General features: G+C 46.1%; 1 protein-coding gene across 1 annotated transcript in view; it reads right to left on the reverse strand.

The window, feature by feature from the left end:
• Nucleotides 1-3318: 3318 nt before the first annotated feature.
• The window catches only part of scara3 (scavenger receptor class A, member 3), a 59035-nt gene continuing 41249 nt past the window's right edge, over nucleotides 3319-21104 (reverse strand). The window contains exons 7-12 of the mRNA XM_083643625.1: nucleotides 17471-17715; nucleotides 14251-14470; nucleotides 8907-8995; nucleotides 8624-8816; nucleotides 6361-6538; nucleotides 3319-6263 (exon numbers count right to left, since the gene is read on the reverse strand). Coding sequence (XP_083499751.1) covers nucleotides 5767-6263; nucleotides 6361-6538; nucleotides 8624-8816; nucleotides 8907-8995; nucleotides 14251-14470; nucleotides 17471-17715 — 1422 coding nt within the window. The 3' untranslated portion in view covers nucleotides 3319-5766. The remainder of the gene's footprint in view (nucleotides 6264-6360; nucleotides 6539-8623; nucleotides 8817-8906; nucleotides 8996-14250; nucleotides 14471-17470; nucleotides 17716-21104) is intronic.

The following is a 21104-nucleotide window of genomic DNA, read 5'->3' on the forward strand; positions in this document are numbered from 1 at the left end:
TTGGTGGCTGAGCTCTGTGTGATACCGTGCCCAGGAAAGTTGTCCTCCAGCGGTTTAGCAACAGTCCCTGTGATTGATGGTTGCACATGTGGGAATGGTTTAGATTTTGTCTGCAGGAGGTCCGAACGCTCACGGTGGCTCGGTCGCCACATGTCTGCTGGTGGAGGAGCAGAGGAGGAGTGAGGGCTTTGGGGGGGTGGGGGTGATGGTGGTGGATGAATGGAATCAAGGATTTAAACGCTCAAAATCAGAAATTACACCTATCTCCGATTTCATATCAGCCACCCTATCCTGCCTCAGAGATGGAAAACGACTGCAGCTTCGTGCCGCCGCTTCAGGTCCACGAGGTGAAAACAGCGAGCGGTTCAGAATGAATGTTCCGTGCTCATAGCGGACACCAGACCGCAGGAATACGGGATTTAGGGTGGATTCTTGGAGGAAGTTTTTGTTGGAGATCGAGTTCCTGACATCTCACGAGACCTTTTCATGTTCCAGCACTATGAAAGGGAGGGAAACTCTGCGCAAATAGCTTTTAGCAGGAGATCGTGGCTCTCATCACGGCCTTGTGTTGCCTTCTGCAACTCTCCTGCATAATCCTGTGTCAGATATTGGTGATTGCTGATGGCTAATCCTCACCACATGAATGTACCGGTGATGAAGTTCTAACGGAGGTTCAGTCAGGAAGACTATAATCTGCACTTTACGCTTCCCGAGTTCACTTCTTATTTCTCCACCCCTTCAAATCTGCTCACACGCTCAAAATAAGCCTGTCAACTTCCGGGCTTCAATTGAATAATCAGCCGTTTGCCGCCTGGTCTCATTTGACCAATAGCATAGCGTCACATCACCTCTCACATCACCTCTCACCCCCACACACCTCCATTGTAAGCCTATATCACATTGCTTTTCACCCCATCGTAAGCCAATCACATGGCTCCTGTCCTCTTAAATATACTTTTTTCTATCCCGTTCAGTCTGTTCAACCCTCCACCTCCCCCTCTCCACCCAGTCTTCGCAGACCCATCAGATTCTTCAGTCTGAAGAGTCTCATCGGTCTCAGAAGGAGAGGCATCACCATCACCACCACCAGCATTTCTAGACTCTACTACAGGTATATATGACTGGCTGCTGCTCCTGGCTGATGCAGCTCTATCTCAATATCTCCCTGTGGTGTCTATGCGCCAAAGACTATTGACAAGGAGGAGGAGCCCGGCGTCCTCTCCCCCCTCTTCCCCACCCAACCTCCCTCGAGTCCCGCTGCTTGCCCCCCCCACATACTAAACTATACATTCACATACAGTACATATCCCGACACACTACCATACCCACTAGCACACGCATACAAAGGTAAACACGCATAACAGAAACACAATACACAAATCAACAAACACCCCCCCCCCCAAATACCTGTATATCTGCCCAAGCACCAGACGCTGTCTCTGCCCCTGTATGTCTTAGCTCGTTTATAAGTCTGTCTTGTTTATGTCTTTGACTTATTTGTACCATTATGTTGTCCTTGGCTTATGTGTATTGTTTGTTTGTACATTAATAAAAAAAAGACTATTAACTCATTGAGTGCCATGGACGAGTATGTCCGTCATTTCGTTTAGTAACGTAGAGTGCCAAGGACGAGTATGTTCGTCAATTGCGTTTTTTGACGGTGGGACGTGGATCAAAGCATCAGGCATCTCCTGTACAAATATGGGAGCTATTGAAGGTGTATAACCTATTTTACGGACTCATTAGGTGGCGACAGTGCTCTCCAGATTACAGAAAGGTCCGGAAAACTGCAGGAAAAAGCCGTGATCAAAGAGAAACCGATGCATGCTGCAGCCAGAGCCATATAGATTGCTCTGTCTGCAGCTGAAGTCGGCTGCGAACATCAGTCAATCCGCGCACACAACTGAGCTCCTCTGCCTCTGTCTGTCTGTCTGCATATAGTTTCTCCACACGATTACCCGCCAGAAAGGCAGCACCCGACGCCGAAGGGCCAAACCTTTCCCTGCAGTCCCGTTTGGCATTTCCTTGTCGCGCTGGGAGCCGCCCGGGAGCTGCCCGGCACAAAAACGGAGGCTCCGAAAATAGACTGGGTGCGTGTGGGGAGGAGTTTGCAGCTGAGGGGGGGAGAGGGGGGTGGGGCACGCAGGCTCCACAGAACTACACCACGTCACTACATCAGAAAATATTAGCTAGAGTCAGTGAATGTGCTTGAAATGCTGCATTTCACAAAAGGCTGAATATCTCAGCTTATAATTTGAAACCTGTCTTTTTGCTCAAAACAGCCTATCTTCTCCGGCTCATAACTAAAGAACGGAAAATGGGATCAATAAACTTTTTGTTGCAGATGATAGAAGAGAGTCTCCTCGTTCTTTGTGCGTGTTCGGTGTTTATATAGTAATATCACACAATATTCTGTGGGCCTCGAGAAATCACTGAAAACGCTCTGAAACTCTGGCACTGGGAGCTTCCGTTCTCCAAAAGTGGCTGGCACTCAATGAGTTAACAATAAATCTGCAAATTCCCTGAATGGTTATAAAAACCTTCTGAAACAATTCTTGCTGAGTAAACTAGAGTAATGTGTGAGCCTTCCGTTGAAATGGTTATTGAACCTGTGTGTTTTTGTTGATTTACTGTTTGGTTTATTTGATGTTATGTATGTCCAGTTTTTATAAGACCAGGGACGAAATAAGTGTTCACACTTCAACATGTCTATCCCTTGGATTTTGTTCTGTTATAGGCATGAATAAAGTCAATCAATCAATCAATCAATCAATCCCGCTACAGGTGTCTCCAGGACCACGATGAGACACACACACACACACACACACACACACACACACACACACACACACACAATGAAAACAATAACAACCAATGCTATCAAGACTGGCAATGAAGTCTTTGTTCATGATTTTGGCATAACAAAAGAGATTTTTGGCATAAAACAGGTGTTATTTTGATGCTAGTTAATGTGTTGTTTTTGGACATCTGTACCCTATACTGTACTGTACCGGACTGGACTGGACTGTACTGTACAGTACTGTAGTGTACTGTACTGTACTGTACCCTATACTGTACTAAACTGGACTGGACTGGACTGAACTGCAATGTGTGAATAATAGCCCACATTTTTGGTCAGAGATATTAAACAACAACAATCAAATGTCTTGGAGTCACAAGAAGCAAACCTCAAGCATCTCCTGGGAGGGGTTGACATGTGTTTTGAATCAATGAAGAAAAACACCCCCTTTCCTTCACAAGAGTAATATCAGGCAACAAACAGCACAGAGAATGTTCAAAGCATTTATTGAAGTTCTATGCAAACCAGTCGCATTTCATAACAACACAGGTTTAGAAAAATAGTGACTTTTTTATTCTTACGTTTTTTTTCTGAGATATATTATGAAAACGATTATGCATGTGCATAGGTCATACGTGTATCATAAGGCGCAAACCCCTATTAGGAGTGTATACTCTGCTATAATAACACTTTTCTGATCAAAATTATAGAGAGAAAATTATTATTTTTTACTTGACCTTAACACTTACATGGACATGTATGTGCTGAATGACTTTCATGAAACCCTTGAAACATATTTAAAGCCCATTGTTTTGACAAACAATATGGGTGTCAATGAGGAAACATTATCATATCTGTTCATGCATTTTGCATATTGCATGTTTTTTCTCCAATAACACCAATAAACATCACACACTGTAAAACAAACAATATTAACTTTCTTGTGAAACTAAAAATCCATGTTTACTTACTGAAGCATTTGTGTCAATAACTGAAAATTCAGAGGCCATAAATTCTGCAACTTAAATTTTTCAGACAGATATTATAATATATGTTTGTCTTGTATTGTACTGTAGATCCGTATTCAGAGTGCCTGCTCTGAAAAAAAAGATAGGAAACAGACTTTCTACACCAGGGGTTTTCAAAGTCTGAGATTGTGGGGCTCCCCCCAGACAAAGCTTGGAAAAAGGTACCGATCAGCGACCAATCAGCGACTGCGCTGTGATTGACAGCGCAAGTTGGCCAATCAGGAACGCTACTAGCACTGCACTAATGAAACAATAATGGCCGCCTCCTTGCCTGATCGTCTCGAGGAGTAATGTCAGCGTTTGTCTAGTTTAAACAGCCATAAAGTGCAGTTATTGCAGAAATAGACTCAATAACAACAATTAAACAAGTTTCTCTGAGGAAAACGTGTTTTTGCCATTCTCCCGAGTGGATTTGGGTTTGACTGGATTCGACGCTGATTGGCTGAAGGAGTTGTCTGTCAAGGTAACTACGCCCGCCCATGCTCCCGCCCCTGCTAAGGACTGGGTGAAGCGTTGGGGCCAGACCGTCACGCAGAACCAAATGAAATGTGAGTTCACGTGACGCGCTGGTTTACCAGGCTAGGAAAGTGGGATAAAACAGTAAAATTCCACAAAACCACTGTATCTCTTTAACCAAATCACACACATTGAGGCTATTCTACATGTGATCTCCTTTTGATAACTAATGTAAGAACTTTTTCACTTCCATTCACTAAGCCTCCTGAGGCCCGCCTCCCACTTTGAAAACCCCTGATCTACACTTTAAAGAACCAATAAAGTGCAATCCATCAGAAATTCATGTGTCAATGTGTATTATAATATAAAAACAAGTCATATATATTTTCTGTTCCCACATGGTAGTGCATGGGAATGTAAACCTCAAAGTATTACAAAGAATAGGCCGACGATGACCTCCATTGGAATACGCCACCACATTTCTTCTAAATGTGCGGTAAACAGCCTTTAGTCATTATGTCCCATTTCAAACATATTCCTTTAATCTCCTGGTCTGAGAAAAGTCTTCAATTAGGGTGATTCCATCAATATCCATCAAGTATAGTTCTCCACATACCATCATACAGAATCCCAAGTCTGTCCAAACCCAGTCTGTTCTTGGCCATCTCTACAACTCTCAGTTGTCAATGGATTTAAAAAACAGAACAACTGGTCATATTGGCGGCGGGTCAATGTTCGGTTCCCAACACCTTCCTCTGGCTCTCCTGAAGTTCTCATAGATTTTCATCATACTTGTCTCAAATTTGATGACTCTATTTAATTTGCTGTATCTTGGTCAGGAGGTTCTCCATTGTCTTGTGCAGTCCCACAGAAATGGGCCAAGTGTTTTTTTGAAGCTCTTTGTCAACTGCTGCATCACCAGTCACCCTATCTGATATTCCTTTGGTTAATTTCTAGTCTCAATGCCAGACCCATTAGAATTCTTACCGCTGATACACTACGTTAGCTACGCTAACTATGTTACTGCATGCTGCAGATCTCTCTAGGGGTCTGGCATGCAGCTCCAAACTTTTGTCAGAATCCTGGCCAGTGATTGGTTCCCCAAAAATCCTAGGGGCACCAATCAGTAACAACTTTAGTGATCAGGTGCGGCGCGCCCACCCAACCTCTCGACTCTGTTGACTTTTGAAAACAAACCACTCTCTCAATGGTGCTACGACCTGTCAGTCATTCAATTTCGACCCCCTAGACCCGCCCTCAAAACAGCAGCTGGGGCTGCCAAGTGGCTCTATTATGTAGTATGTGGAGCACAGTGATTCAACATCATATTTGAGTCTGGGGAGAGACTAGTTAATAATCTAACAATAATTCCTTAGCTCCTTTGTACATGACAGAACACTCCTCTTGATCCATTGCTTTGCCCATCTCTACTGTCTAATTGCCTCCATCGACCTCTTTTATAGTATCTCCATCTTCCACTTTCTACTGTCTCTTGGAGCCAGCAGTCGGTGCCTCCTTTCGGGTGCGATCCTGTATGTTGATCTGGTCAGGGTGGTACGGCAAGCCTGGAGGTCCGGGGGTTCCTGGTGGTCCAGGTGGACCTACCGGCCCTGGTTTTCCCCTGGGTCCTGCCACCCCGTGGATGCCCGGTAGCCCTGCCTGGCCCTGGATCCCTGAAGGTCCCTTGGGTCCTGGGATCCCGTCTTTACCGATGGGGCCCATGTCACCCTTCTGGCCCCTCTCGGCGCGTGGGCCCGGCACACCAAGTGCCCCTTTGGCTCCTTTGATCCCTATTGTGCCTTTGCTGCCGGCGGGGCCCAGTTCGCCCTGCGCTCCCTTGGCCCCGACAAAGCCCCTCTCTCCGGGGGGCCCGCGGCCTCCAACGGGACCCCGATCACCTTTGTTCCCAGACAGACCCACGGGCCCTTTGGCGCCAGTCTCGCCACGGTTCCCTTTGGGCCCTGCTGGTCCAGGAGAACCTGTAGAGAGAGAGGATGGAGAGGTCAAAGGAAAAATACATTTGCACTGTATATACACTCTGCTCGCATGCTTTCTCTGATACATGCTAACAGCTACCTTTTAGTATGGTAAAGTTCTTTATGAGTTGGGTGTGATGTGTATCCACTAGCTTCATCTCCTCCATCACCATGGACAGGTTCCTGACGTCCACGTCCAAGCGGACACTCAACAGCATGTACTGCTGCCTCAGCGTGTCAGCCAAGTGGAGCAGCAGCAGCACTGTGTTGTTCAAGTTCTAGAAGAAGGAGAACAATCATGCTTTTCATTATTTCACCCTGAGCAGCACTCCAGCGCTGATCTGCACTGTTTGATAAAGATTCATATTCCAGGATCAATATACACAGAGCGGCTGTTTACACTTAGTTTTAAAATGTGTCTTGGGTAATCAGAACACAAGCGGACAGCGCTTAATACAAGTGTAACCGACTACCAAGACGCGTGATCCGATCACTCAAACCACTTGCCAAAGTGGTCTGGGATGCATTCGACCACATATCTTTTGTAGTGTGAACGCTAATGCGTCCTGATGCGTCCTCAGGACATATTGAAGGACTGCCTACTCAACTGACGTCCTCTGCATTTGTGTCACTGCCATGCATCTAGGCAAAAATAGCCCCAAATTAATTAAAAAAATTACACAACATTTTTGGCGCTACTAAGGACTGTACTAGTATACAAATACTCCCTACTACCCCCTAGCCAGTGACGCCTAGGAATAGACTAGGTGACAACCAAGAATAGTTTGGTGACTACTGGAAAGTCAGTTGACGGGCCGGAAAGCGACGGCACCCGGTACAGGTTGGGTTAGCAACCCAGTCTGGTTCTTTCGTGAGGAAGAAATCCAAAAATGCCACGGTGAGTCTACTGAAAAACTGTGCAAGCACCAACGTAATCCAGGATGGATGGGCGTCATGGATTTTTCCTAGTGGATCAGGGAAATCCTCTCAACCATTCATCCCCCGGAAGTCTGAATTGCTCGTCGCAGAACTATGATGTGCAGCGCGCAGGCCTGTGTCTCTAGGCGTTCCCCCCTGCCATCCGGGAGGATGCAGACCTGGTGAGACGAAGGAGAAGCTCGGCCGGGAGAACCACAGTGCCTCGACTCTCCATGCACTGATGTTCTGGTCCCTGCGGAGTAGTTCCACAGCAGCGGATTGGGGTTTCTTGGACCCGTCCGCTAGCAACATTGCAGAGGAAGATTAAGTGGTCAGATCCGTGAGTGGCTGCTGCTGGGATACAAGCCAAGGCGTAATTAGCCTCTGCTGGGTCACCTGGGCGAGTGTGTATGATGTTGTGAGACCTGAAACACCCAACGACCCCAGGTTACATCACTGATGATGTATCCCAGTTGCATTTAGAAGATGTAGTGTGCAATATGTCGGGTCAGGGCATATTGCACAGTGAAGCCTGGCCTCCCCTTTGCCAGGCACATCTATCAGATGTACAGTATGATTGCACTATAGGAAACACTACAGAACATATTTGAAGCATGCAGGTGGTGACCTGCCACAGTAGAAGGGGAAACCCTGGCCGTGCATAATGCTGAATGATGTGTTGATTGTTCTCAGAAACAATGTGTATGACAGCAGAGACACAAATGATGTGGAGACGCATGTGGAGAGGTGTAAACTGAGCCATCCACTTGTGACCGGATCACCTAAGATGCATGTTAATACCAGGTCCAGGCACGTGCACACATAGACATCAAAGTGGGCTTGAGCCCCTGCCCTTTTCCCCCCGTCTGTAAAAAGTGTCCTCTCCTGACCCTGAATGCAGCATTTCTAATGGCGCTCTGTATGTAAATTGCCCTTTCCAAGCGGTCACCGAAGGCAGCACTCCAAGAGTATTGCCTCTTCCGAGCTCTCCTGACACTGAATGCAGCATTTCTAATGGCCCACTGTGCGGACAGGCGCCTTTCCAAGCCGCCCCTGAAGGCAGCGCAGCCGAGAAATGAAACTGCCGCACGGCACATTTCAGATTGCCAGCCCATGCACAGAGGTGTGATACAGCACAGCAGCACACAGACCGTCGGTCTTAATTTGAGACAGACAGATATCAGGTATGTATGTGGCCATAATGGGCTGGCCATTGGCCAAAACAAAGTATTATAGAGAGCCAAAGTGAAACGTCACTTCCTGCTTTCTCCCTGTACCAGCGCTGCGAAAAAATATGAATGGCGGTGGGTAAGGTTACTTTTTCAATAATAATTTCAGCCCCTGCCCCTCTGACATTCTCTGCACGTCCTTGACCAGGTCCAATACAGGCCCACAGACACAGTCAACATGAAGTTCTGAAGGGGTTCTTTCTGTGTGGTTCCAACCTGCAGATCTTCTGTGTGGCTGCCCAGGCGGCTCTGGCAGGACGAGCTCTCGATGTTGATGTATTTGTACATGCTCTGGACGTGGCTGACCGTGGCGTTGATGCTGGAGGAGATGGTGTCAATCTCCATCTCGATGGAGTTCAAGCGGCCGTCTAAAGTAGAGAATCGCTCGCCTGTTCGGTTCTCGTAGTACCTGGGGAAGAAACGACGAGGGGTTTTCCACAGAGATTTACTTCTGGAAGGGTAGTTCTTTGAACTCCCTTGCTGTGTTTGTGTGTGTTACCTGGAATGGTAGTGAAGGTCGTGCATGTTCTCCTCGTGTTCGTCCATGAAGGAGGTCACGTTGTCTAGCTGCATCTGCAGATTCATCACCTGGAGATAACACACAATACATTTCAATTCTACATAGAGGGGCCCCCCTCTCTGACTCACACACACACGCACACGCACACGCACACACACACACACACACACACACACACACACACACACACACACACACACACACACACACACTAATTCAACCAATATGGGTTTTTAGCAGATACCAATACTGAAACGAGATGAGGCAAATCTCTCAATCTAGCGGTCACTCTTCATCCCAACCCTCATCGATGGTCATGAACTATGGGTCATGACCGAAAGGATAAGATCACGGATACAAGTGGCTCAAATGGGTTTCCTCAGGATGGTGGCCCTAAGGGAGATGCCAGCTGCTCCTTCACATAGAAAGGAACCAGTTGAGGTGGTTCGGGCATCTAGGGTCAGGGTCTAGAGGTTTTCCAGACACGCCCAGCTGGGAAGAGGCCAGGGGGCAGACCGAGGACCAGGTGGAGTGATTACATCTCCACGCTGGCCTGGTAATGCCCCGGGTTCCCCCAGTCAGAGCTGGCTACTGTGGCCAGGGAAAGAGAAGTTTGCTGCTGGATCTGCTACCTCCGCAAAACCCGACTTCGGGTGAACGGTTGAAGATGGATGGAACTAGGGGTAACCTTTGGTGCTAAACCAAGTGCACATCATCACCCTGACCTCACACCTCAGGAACCCCTTAATTCAGGCAGGTGTACTGAAATTAGTAGACAGTGGAAGACGCCACAGAGATCCAGTCTTCAACCGCCATGTGTTTTTGGTTCTTTTGTTTGCTTTAATCTCAGTTTTCTTTGGTGAATTTGTTTATTTGCTTATGTTTTCAGTGCCATGTGTCTGTTTGTCAGCAGGATTACAGAAAAACTAGCGGGCCAATTTTCATGAAACTTCATGGAAGGGTGTAACATGGGCCAAGGAAGAACGGGATTGGACAGTTGAAGCTGCGGAAGTGATACTAAATGCTGTAGTTCCTTGAATGGCCACTTGAGGCTGGCTCCAAAAAGAAGCCATTCCCCGTTCACCCCATGTTAAAATGTCTGACTTTACAGCATTACACATGTTTACAGCCTGGTTCAAAACACAGTTTATATAGTTATATATATATATATATATATTAGGGCTGTGGCGATTCACTTATCTCCCGATTCGATACTATCACGATTCTTGGGTGCCGATTCGATTTATATTGCGATTCTTAAGTATTGCGATTCTACGATTATTGCGATTCGATATTACGATTTATTGCAATTTTTGTTTATTTTTTCTTTTCTTTTTTCACTTTTTTACACTAGATTAGAACATGGGAAAAGTTTAATCATACACTAGAGACTGTATATTATATATCATGAGTAGGGCTGGGCGATATAGTTAAAAACAGGGGCGGACTGGGATCATAATTCAGGCCGGGCATTAGATACCAAGCAGGCCAGGCCGATATGGGCCGAGGCGCGTGAAATTTGGGCCGTTTGAAGCCCAATTTGGGCCGTTTTAAGCCAGATTTGGCCCGTTTGAAGTCCAATTTTACAATGAGATGCACCCACTTTAACCCTGAAGTGTAATTATTACTTCAGACTAACTAATAAAGTAATAAAACCACTAGTAAACCAGTAGGCGGCGCCTGGCCTGCTGTTCAGTGAGTGGCCTGACTGCAAGCACCAAAAAAAAAAAAAAAAAAATTGTGATTATCGATTCTGGAATAAAAGATAGATTCAAAAAATCGTGACATTAAAAATCGCGATACTTAGGTGAATCGATTTTTTCCCCCACCCCTAATATATATATATATATTTTTTTTTTTTCGTTTATTTGGACGGGACAGTGCAAAATTAATGAACACAGAAACCACAGAACAGATAGTAAAACCTGGTACATAGTAAAAGTGTAAAAATTGCCGGATTTAGCACGAGGCTAATTTCCATCCGTTGTCCCCATAAAACATAAAACACAAAAAAACATAGAGCGTAAAACGTAGAACATAATAAAAACATACATAGAACATAGGTAGCAAGAAAAACATACTACCTGTGGCCGCATGACTGGTTTGTTTTCAGCCATTTTTTAAGTCTACTTTTAAAAGCGGCAAGGGTGGGGCTGTCCCTTATGGAGACGGGGAGACTATTCCATAGTCCAGAGAGGACAGACTATTACATGCGATATCTATCTAACCCTAGCACCAGTGTCGTACTACTCGGGTCCAGTCCCAGTCATTTTCAGGACTCGTGACTGGACTTGGACTAGCACTGATGACTCAGACTTGGATTTGGACTCGAGCATTCATTCATTCAGACTCAGAAGTTGGAGACGAGGACTTGTCAATTGATAAAGATTTTTTTGTTTTGTTCTCGGCCCTAATAATTTGGCATAAGATATTGACAGCTATATTGATATTGTGACATTATTAAATTTTGTGCATGGGTAAGCAGCACGTGTGTACCACCTACACCTACACATATATATATATATATATATATATCTCTGTTTTGGTATATAGCTAATTTCAGCTTTCATAACAACTGTATGGGGGGTGGATTTCTATATAACTCACCCGTTTAGAGTAAAATAGACAATAGAAAAGACTATGTTTTGGGCGTGATTGACAGGTCGCCTGTCCAGTGATCATGCAGCTTGCTGATCACGGACCAATAGCAGGCAGAACTGCGGCGCAGGGAAACCCCTGGTCCCATGCCGTCTCACGCGAGCTGCACAAGAACCCCAAGATGGCGACATCCACACTAGGGTTCAAAACAGCAGCCCAAAAACCAATGGGTGACATCACAGTGATTCTGTCCATATTCTTTATACGATCTATGGGAAGAACCCATTATATTTTGGAGCGGATCCGGATCAGAACCACAAAATGTGCATATCATATATAGCAGACTGGGCTATTGGCCTTGGTGGAGGTCTGCGCTCACACTTCTATTTCCCCGCTGGTTTTGATTTATTTAAAAGGCCTGTTTCTTTTGGGCAATATTTGTTTGGGGTTTTGGTTTCCTTTATGACACGACAGTCAGCCAAAGGAGTTTATAGCCTAACCCAACAATTTGCAGTACCCAATCAAACGCCTGGACCATCCGAACCATTGTGGATCATCAAACTGTGAGTAATTAACTAACAGTTAACCAAAATAGAGTGGGTTGATGATGTCATGCCGTCTGTGGGCGGCTAAACATGTTCCCATCTAGTGTAGAAGCTGCAATAACCAGCATGGGACACTAAAACTCCCCACTGAAACCCAACAGGATAACATCAAATGTATGATTGAATACTTGTGTTGAATTCGATCAAAATGTCGCTAGAATCGTCAGAGGGTGTGTGTATTAAACGGTGGTGAGAAGTGCACTCTGTCTCATGCCTTCTGGTTCTGCCGTTCACTGACCGGATTCTGGGCCAGAATATTTGAAGGCTAAGGCCTACAAAATACCCCTTCAGCCGGAGGCAGAACTCTGGTACTCTAAGGCCTACAAAATATAGCCTGGGTAAACCCAGCCCCCAGTGACCTGCTCTCAGGCTCACCCTGCTTACAGTCACAAGGTCACGTGGGGGCTGGGTTTACCTAGGCTATACAAAATACCCATTCAGCCGGAGGCAGAACTCGCCATCTTCGGCTGCTCGGAGTCCTCTCTGGACTTCCCTACAGCTGTGCAACAATCTCTGACACAGGGGACAATTGTCACAGAGAAACTCATTCTACAGGAATGGAAGTCCCCCTCTCCACCCTCTTTTCAGCTGTGGTTGGCGGACATGATCTCTGTTATACGGATGGAGAGACTCAGGTTCCTGAGGACCAACTCACTTGGGAGATTTCTGACTGACTTCTGTTTGTGACCCGTTTCTGGCCTACCTTGACGAGCTTAGGGGCAACGGGTGAGTCTCTGGTCTCTTATGCAGAACATTTTTACAAGTACGTAAGCACCTTAATGCAGCTAGCACCACGTTGTAATATTGGAGTGTCGATTTATATGTATGTTGTTTTTCTCTCTCTCTCTTTTCCCCCCGACCTTGTATCTGAGTTTGTTCGTCTTTGTTTGTTGGTGTTCTGAAAATTGTAAAATAAAATATTGATCCCCCCCCCCCCCCCCCCCCCGCTAGAATCAATTCAGGTTAAGGTGGACAACATTGACTGGCAAAACGATATCTATCTAATAGGGGTGTCACGATACACTCAGTTCACGATACGATACGTATCACGATACTGGGTTCACGATAACGATACGATACGATACGATTTTAACAATATTTTTTTAAACTTGAATAATGACAATATATGACTGGAAAAGTAGTATTTTATTTGAAATGCACAAATACAAAACATGCTGTTGTGGGAAATTGTTATTACAATAACAACTAGAAAAAACATGAGATTGGAGATAAGGCTTATCTTGAAATAGAATGAGTTACACCGTCACTTAGATTTACTTTGAACTAAAAGGTTTCTCAGCAGTATAAATTATCATTATGCATCTTCAGTTTTTCTTCAAACTCAAACAACAAGACTTGCATCTTCAGTTTTTCCTGTCAAGTAAACAGTTTTGCCAGAAACTCAATTGAATGGTTTCTCTCCTGTATAACTTCTCATGTGTCTCTTCAGAGACTTGTTCAACTGAACTACTTTCCACACATTGAACTTCAACAAACAAAAACGTTTCTTAGTCTATTTTTTGAAGAAAAAAAAAAAAAAAAATTTTTTTTTTTTTTTTTTTTTTGCGATATGATATTTCATCTCAACGATACATATCGTGACGTTTTACTATCGCGAAATTTCGTGGGACGATATATTGTGACACCCCTACTATCTAACCCTAGCACCAGTGTCGTACTACTCGGGTCCAGTCCCAGAGTCATTTTCAGGACTCGTGACTGGACTTGGACTAGCACTGATGACTCAGACTTGGATTTGGACTCGAGCATTCATTCATTCAGACTCAGAAGTTGGAGACGAGGACTTGTCAATTGATAAAGATTTTTTTGTTTTGTTCTCGGCCCTAATAATTTGGCATAAGATATTGATATTGTGACATTATTCAATTTTGTGCATGTACCACCTACAGTACATGATGATTCACACTCATGTTCAGTAACTCCGGACTCGACTCGACGGTAATGGGGACTTGACTCTTCTAAGGCGACTCAGACTTGGACTGGGACTCGAACACTGGGGACCTAAGACTCAACTTGGACTTGACATAAAGTGACTTGACATTGCCTAACACACACACAGACACACACACACACACACACACACACACACACACACCAACCTGCAGGGTGAGGTCATGGACCATCTCGGAGGACATGCTGATTCTCTGGTGTGTTGAGGAGATGCCGCTCTGGATGCTGCGCACGATTTGCGTGGTGCCGCTGGAGTTGGACTTGAGCGCGCTCAGAACATGGCTGTAGTTCTGCCAATCGGTGGTCAACTTCTGCAGGACCACAGTCTCCTCATCTGCTTTCCTCTGTAGGGCATCCATCCACATGGCACTGAGAGGCAGAGGAGGCACAGTGGAGATGTGAGGTAGATGAACTCTGCCACTGCCACCTTTGTAACTGTACGTTCACACCAAGGTGAAAGGAACGCTTCACGCTAATTATTCAAGTTGAAAAATGACAACTCGAGCGAGAGGGCGATGAGGTGAAGATCGCGTCTCTCGCCTCACGCCCCATACACACATCGCAGCGAATGTTTTCACTTGTACTCGCTTGGAGTCGCTGCTGCCCATTAAGCCGCCATTCTCACCGCCCGGGGCAAAATCTCATCTACTCATGCATTTACATTGACTTTGTATGTAATCTCGTCACACAAATCTATCTATCTATCTATCTATCTATCTATCTATCTATCTATCTATCTATCTATCTATCTATCTATCTATCTATCTATCTATCTATATAAGGGAGCATGTGGGCAATGTTTGTTTCAATTTTGTATCCCGGAAGTGATGACACACACACACAAGGAGGCATTGTGACATCACTGATTATGTCATCAGTGATGTCATAAGACTGATGATATCAATTATGTCATAAGGGGGCACACACACACACACACACACACACACACACACTGATGATGTCATTAGTGATGACATAACACACACACACATACCCGTGTGCAAGTAAACTTAAGGGCAATAACATTTTGTGAGCAACACACACACACGCACACACACACACAAACACACACCCGTGCATGGGCAGATGAGGCCGCGCAGCGGCCGAGGTGCATATGCGAGCTGAAAGCTCGGCGAGCTGCAGGGCCGGCGAGGCCGTGCAGCGCGCAAGATAGCTAGTATCTGAAAAGCGCCCCGGTGTGAACACACAGTTACAAATAAATCGGCAGCAGCCACAAGGTGGATGGAAAGCGGACAGTTTGGAAAGGGGCTGCAGTTTTTTAGACTTCATGTCCAGGATCACTTTTTGGTGAGTCGAGCAACTCCAAGGAAGATGAGGCAGGGTTTCAAACACGTATGACAATAATATCAACCCAAATGAGAATAGCAAAAGTATCAAATAGCCAATAGAGGCACTATGGGAGCACATGGGCTGTGCAGTGGGAGTGTTTCTAAGTGGTTGAGAAGTTTACTGAATTATGCCTACAGTACTGACGGTGATAGTGGCAGCAGTTTCCCCCATTGCGAACGTGCAATGAAATGGCATTTGTGGTGATATGATCACCCCATTCAAATGTCTACTATTCACAGAAAACTCAAAACGTTAAAAAAGAAAAAAAAATCTCAAAAACGTGATGTATGATTATCTCCACCAATGAGAGTGTGACTTTAAATCTGGTGGTGCAGCATGTGAATCACAGCTGGGCTCTGCAGCTTGAGTTGTTACTCATATACTTTGCCTTCATAAGTAACGAGCTGCCTGCACGGCTCTGCTCCTCACATTATGTTTTAACAACAGCCCTGCTCTGACTGTGTCTACTGGCCAGCTGGCCACAGCTCTTTCACTTCTTCCAGCTTCACCCTGAGGAGGCCATCAACCCGTTTCGTTTGGACTAATAATAACAATGATTTCTAGTGGACAAGTAGCTCATTCTGTAATGACTTATTGATACTGATAATGGTTTTGGAGATCAGAGTCCACCACACACAGATGTTGTGCGTGCCTTCCTATTCAAATTTGTTTGCCGGATCTGATGAGGTCTGAAGATGGTAACCTGTGATCCAAGAGGATCTTGCTGTTCAAAATTTGAGACTTAACTCATTGAGTGCCAATGACGACAATCGTCGTCAATTCGGATACTAACGTAGAGTGCCAATGACGACGATTGTCGTCAATTGCGTTTTTTGACGGTGGGACGTGGATCAAAGCCTAATATATCTCCTGTAAAATTTGGGGGCATGTTGAATGTGTATAACCTATTTTACCGACCCATTAGGTGGCGACAGTGCTCTCCAGATTAGAGAAAGTTGAGTAAAAACAGCAGGAAAAGCCGTGATGAAACCATTCTCATGAGAATGGTTTGGCTTTTCCCTGTCGCGCTGGGAGCCGGCGCACAACGGTGGGGGGCTCCGAAAATAGACTCTGGGTGCAGCACACTTTGAAACGCGCAGCAGAAAGCCCAGAAAGCCCAGAATCGGACGCAGCTTCATCCCAGCTCACAACCGAAACCCCAGAAACGAGCGAGCCCGATCCAGACTCCCCCGACGAGCGGCCGCCATCCAGGCAGCAGAGACTCGCCTGACACACGCAGCAGAGCGAGCAAAGCCACCAGAGACACACCCACGGAGGAGGAGTTTGCAGTAGAGGGGGGTGGGGGTGCTGTTATATTGAAGGAAATTACTGTTCAGATGTTTCAGGTCAGAAAATATTAGCTTCAGAGTCAGTGATTTGCTTGAAATGCTTCATTTCACAAAAGGCTCAATATCTCAGCTTCTAGATGGAAACGCCTGTTTTTGCTGTTTTTGACCTATCTTCTCCGGCTGATAACTAAAGAACGGAAAATGATATCGATAAACTTTTTTTTGCTGCTGATACAATAGAGTCTCATCGTTCTTTGTGCGTGTTCGGTGTTTACATAGTAATATCACACAATATTCTGTGGGCCTCGAGAAATCACTGAAAACGCTCTGAAACTCTGGCACTGGGAGCATCCGTCTTCCAAAAGTGGCTGGCACTCAATGAGTTAATGAGGCATTCTGGGAAATACACGGTATAAATGAATTTCAGAATCTAAGCTTTGAACTGACACAATATTAGTTAGTATGGCAATCCCCTGTGTCTGATAATTATCTCCTATTTCAGGTATGATCTCCTGTCTCCATAAATCCTCAAAACACTTTCTCCAAAACTACAGAAGCTATTTTATCTTCTTTGTGTCACAATGCAGCTGGAGAATAGATGTGTCGCACAGTCATTGTATAGCACAGGAAGCATGACTTGAATATAACTTATCACTTGAATATACGTACAACTGAATTTGGTTCTAAATTTACTTTCTATACATTCATCCCAGCCATTCATTGGTCTAACCTGAGCGCCACAGTAGTGTTGACCTGCTGCACGGCGCCTTTCAGGTCGTACTGATCCTGCGACATAGTGGACATCTTCTCGTCTGTCTCCTCGATCACCTCCCTCCAGCCCTCCACCTGGCCCACGTATCTCTCCACAGACTGATTGAGCAGCTTGATGGACAGGCTGTGGTTCTGCATGTCGCGGCTCAGCCGGCTGCTGGCCGCCTTCAGGGTGGCCTGGGTTTGGGAGGCCTGGTCCAGGACCTGGAGGGGGGGTAAGGGGGGGTGATGAGCAAACAAGCGCAACACTTTTAGACGACGGCACCCCCCCCCAACACCACTCACATCCCCCTAGCCACTAATCGTCACCCCTCGAATCTCGAATTCTGACTCTAGCACCTTGCTATCCCTAGTTACGGCCCTTTAACCACTAAACTCACTAAACGTCCGTGACTGACTGACTGACTGACTGATGCCAAGATGAGACTACACAATATTTGTTTTGTTTTTCACGATGTCACTATGTCAGACGAGGCAATCATTCTGCCATGATTTGTGACGTGTCTTGGACGGGAGACTGGCAACACTACAAGTCTGATCCTGACCAGGACTGCCAACTCTGACGCAGAACATCGAGAACAACCCGCACGCCACAAGTCCATTTTCTCATGCAATTAAAGCAGCATTCAGCGATGTTTTTGTGTTCAAATAAGTGTTAAATGGCTCTATATTCTGACAGCAATCACTGAAATAGAGTGTTTGGTCAGTGACTTGAAACCCCCAACCCCCCGATGTACTCTATCTCTGTCCTGTAGTCCTGCAGGCAGGGTGGACGTATCTCCACAAGGATAACTTAGAGACTCATGGGTGGTGGCGTTGGAATCGGGGTGAAAAAATACATAATAGCCCTTTACAGGCATTTCCGTTTCCTAAACAATGTAAACATTTCTCTGATTGGATAGTGGGAGGTCTGCGCCTAATTTTTATCCAATCAGAGAAATGTTCGTTTCCTAGAAAATGTAAACATTTCTCTGATTGGATAGTGGGAGGTCTGTGCCAAATTTTTATCCAATCAGAGAAATGTTTACGTTTTCCTGTGATGCTTCTAAAGGACTATGTATTTTTTCACCCCGAATCCAACGCCGCCATGCGTAACTCTACGAGTTACGGTTGCGGAGATACATCCACCCTGCATGCAGGACTACAGGAGAGAGATAGAGGACAGAGGGGGGGTGGGGGGTTCCAAGTTACTGACCAAACACTCTAGCCCCGGATTAGAAGCCCCACTCAAAAGGAACTGGAACAACTCCTGGTCCAGTCACTTCATCTCCCATCTCACATCTCACATCTCCCAAATGGACTACTGCGGTGGGGTACGGTGGTGCAGTGGTAAGCGCTGTCGCCTCACAGCTCGAAGGTCCTGGGTTCGATTCCCACCTGGGACGCTGTGGGCACTGGAGTTGTGACCCCCCCATATCTTCAGTGCCTACTGCCCAGGTGGGCTATCTCGTCGAAAGGGCCTTTCTGTGTGGAGTTTGCATGTTCTCCCCGTACCCCCCAGGGGGTTCCTCCGTACATATCCCCCCACTAAAAACATGCAGAAGATCGTCATCCGACCAGTGACGACAACATCTGAAGTTGGTCCAATGATGGTCCAATGAAGGTCCCCGGGCGCTGGAAAGAAATAGCGACCACTGCTCCTGGCCTGCCCCCTGGAGGAAAGGACAAGCCTGGATGGGTCAAATGCAGAGGACATATTTCACCGGCCACCGTCAGCATGAGTGTGTGTAGTGGCCGCATGCATGTGTTGTAGTGTGTTCGTGTGACAATAAAGACGGGCTGCCGTCTGAAATCGTGTTTTTTTTTAAATCGTGCAACGTACTTCTGGCCGGCCTACCTGTCTCAGACATCTGGCCGCTTCAGCTCATTCAGAACGCTGCAGCCCGTCTGGTGTTCAACCAACCCAAATTCTCTCATGTCACTTCCCTCTTTCGGGACCTTCACTGGCTTCCCATCAAAACACTGGTACTGGCCTACAGGGCAGTACACCAGACAGCTCCTCTGTATCTACAATCTATGGTCAGGTTCCAAACCTCACACCGCCCCCTCCGCTCCTCCACCAGTGCAGGACGCCTCGCCCCTCCTCCGCTACAGGAGCTAAAAAGTCCTCATCCCGATCGCGACTCTTCTCGTCTCTGGTACCACAATGGTGGAGCGAGCTCCCCCCTTTGATCAGATTGACGGCTGAATCACTGCCGATCTTTCGGCAAAGACTAAAAACACACCTTTGCAGGCTCCACCTGGGCCCATCTTGAACTAACATCTCTCTCTCTCAAAACAAATCAAATTACTTTCTACAAGTGCCATGTCATAGATTGTGTTGCATAGTTGATTTATCTATTGCTGACAAAATGTGTTACTGTAAGTCGCTTTGGATAAAAGCGTCTGCCAAATGATGTAATGTAATGTAATGTATGGTCGTAATAATTGTCAAACTAGGCGAGAAATTACCAAAACGACTGGCATGCTAGTCTTTTTGTCGGGATGTCGTGAGGCGTTCCAGACAACCCGACATTGCTCTTTGATGATGTCACACTACAAGAGTAAAGATGGCCGTACGTCTTTCCCGACGGTCATATCGGGGACCGATGCGGGGAATGTGTCGCCTGCGACCAAATCATTTTAATATTAGACTGAATTTGTGTAGTCTAAGCCTGGCATGAGTGAGTGACTGACTGACTGACTGACTTACTGACTGACTGGATGAGTGACTGCCCTGACTTTTCCATCTTATGACCCCGGCGGGGCCTCTGGCCCAGCGCCATGGTAAAAATAGGGCGAGTTAATGAATGGAAATGAATGGGTTGACACAAACGCTGTGTTCACACTATCCTCTTTTTTCCCCCATGGTGCCGGGCCAGCAGCGCCACCAGGGTCAGAAGGTAGCAAAGTCAGGACACTCACTCACTCACTCACTCATTCATGGACGAGGCTAGGGAATAGTGACCCGTAGCTAGGGATAGGAAGGTGGTAGAGATTTGAGATTTGAGGAGTGGCTAGGGGGGATGTGGGTGGTGGGCGTGGCGCCATAGATGAATGGTCACACCACTGGGCCGTGGGCTTCAAGGTTTGCGCTTGATTCTAGAGAAACCCGCCTCACCGCATTTTGTGCTGATAATGAAAAGCAGGCCGCATGCATCTTGTTTCCATAAGGACTAACTATAATATTTGGTCCTATCAAGAAGCAGCACTCATAGACAACTCTCAGACATTTAGCAGCGCAGGCATCTCATCTAGATTGTTTCCAGATATGAAATTGACACCTGGCATTAAAACAAATCTCTGGTATACACACTGAAATCTGAGTTTGTCTCCCCCTCGCCAAAACACCATCCCTGTGCACGTTACATCCTGTCGAAATATTTACATCCTTTCAAATGGCCGTATACACCTGGTCTCGCTTATTCCCCATACGCCAGTGTGCTGACCATCCAACGGGGTGGACCATCCGTTTTGGTAAGTTTGCTCCTTTATGAGTTTCCTGTCGACTGTTTGAGTAGTGTGCACTTCCTGTTTGAGTAGTGTGCACTTCCTGTTTGAGTAGTGTGCACTTCCTGTTTGAGTAGTGTGCACTTCCTGTTTGAGTAGTGTGC

Source organism: Poromitra crassiceps (assembly GCF_964638095.1).
Source record: "Poromitra crassiceps genome assembly, chromosome: 9".
Classification (NCBI taxonomy): Eukaryota; Metazoa; Chordata; class Actinopteri; order Beryciformes; family Melamphaidae; genus Poromitra; species Poromitra crassiceps.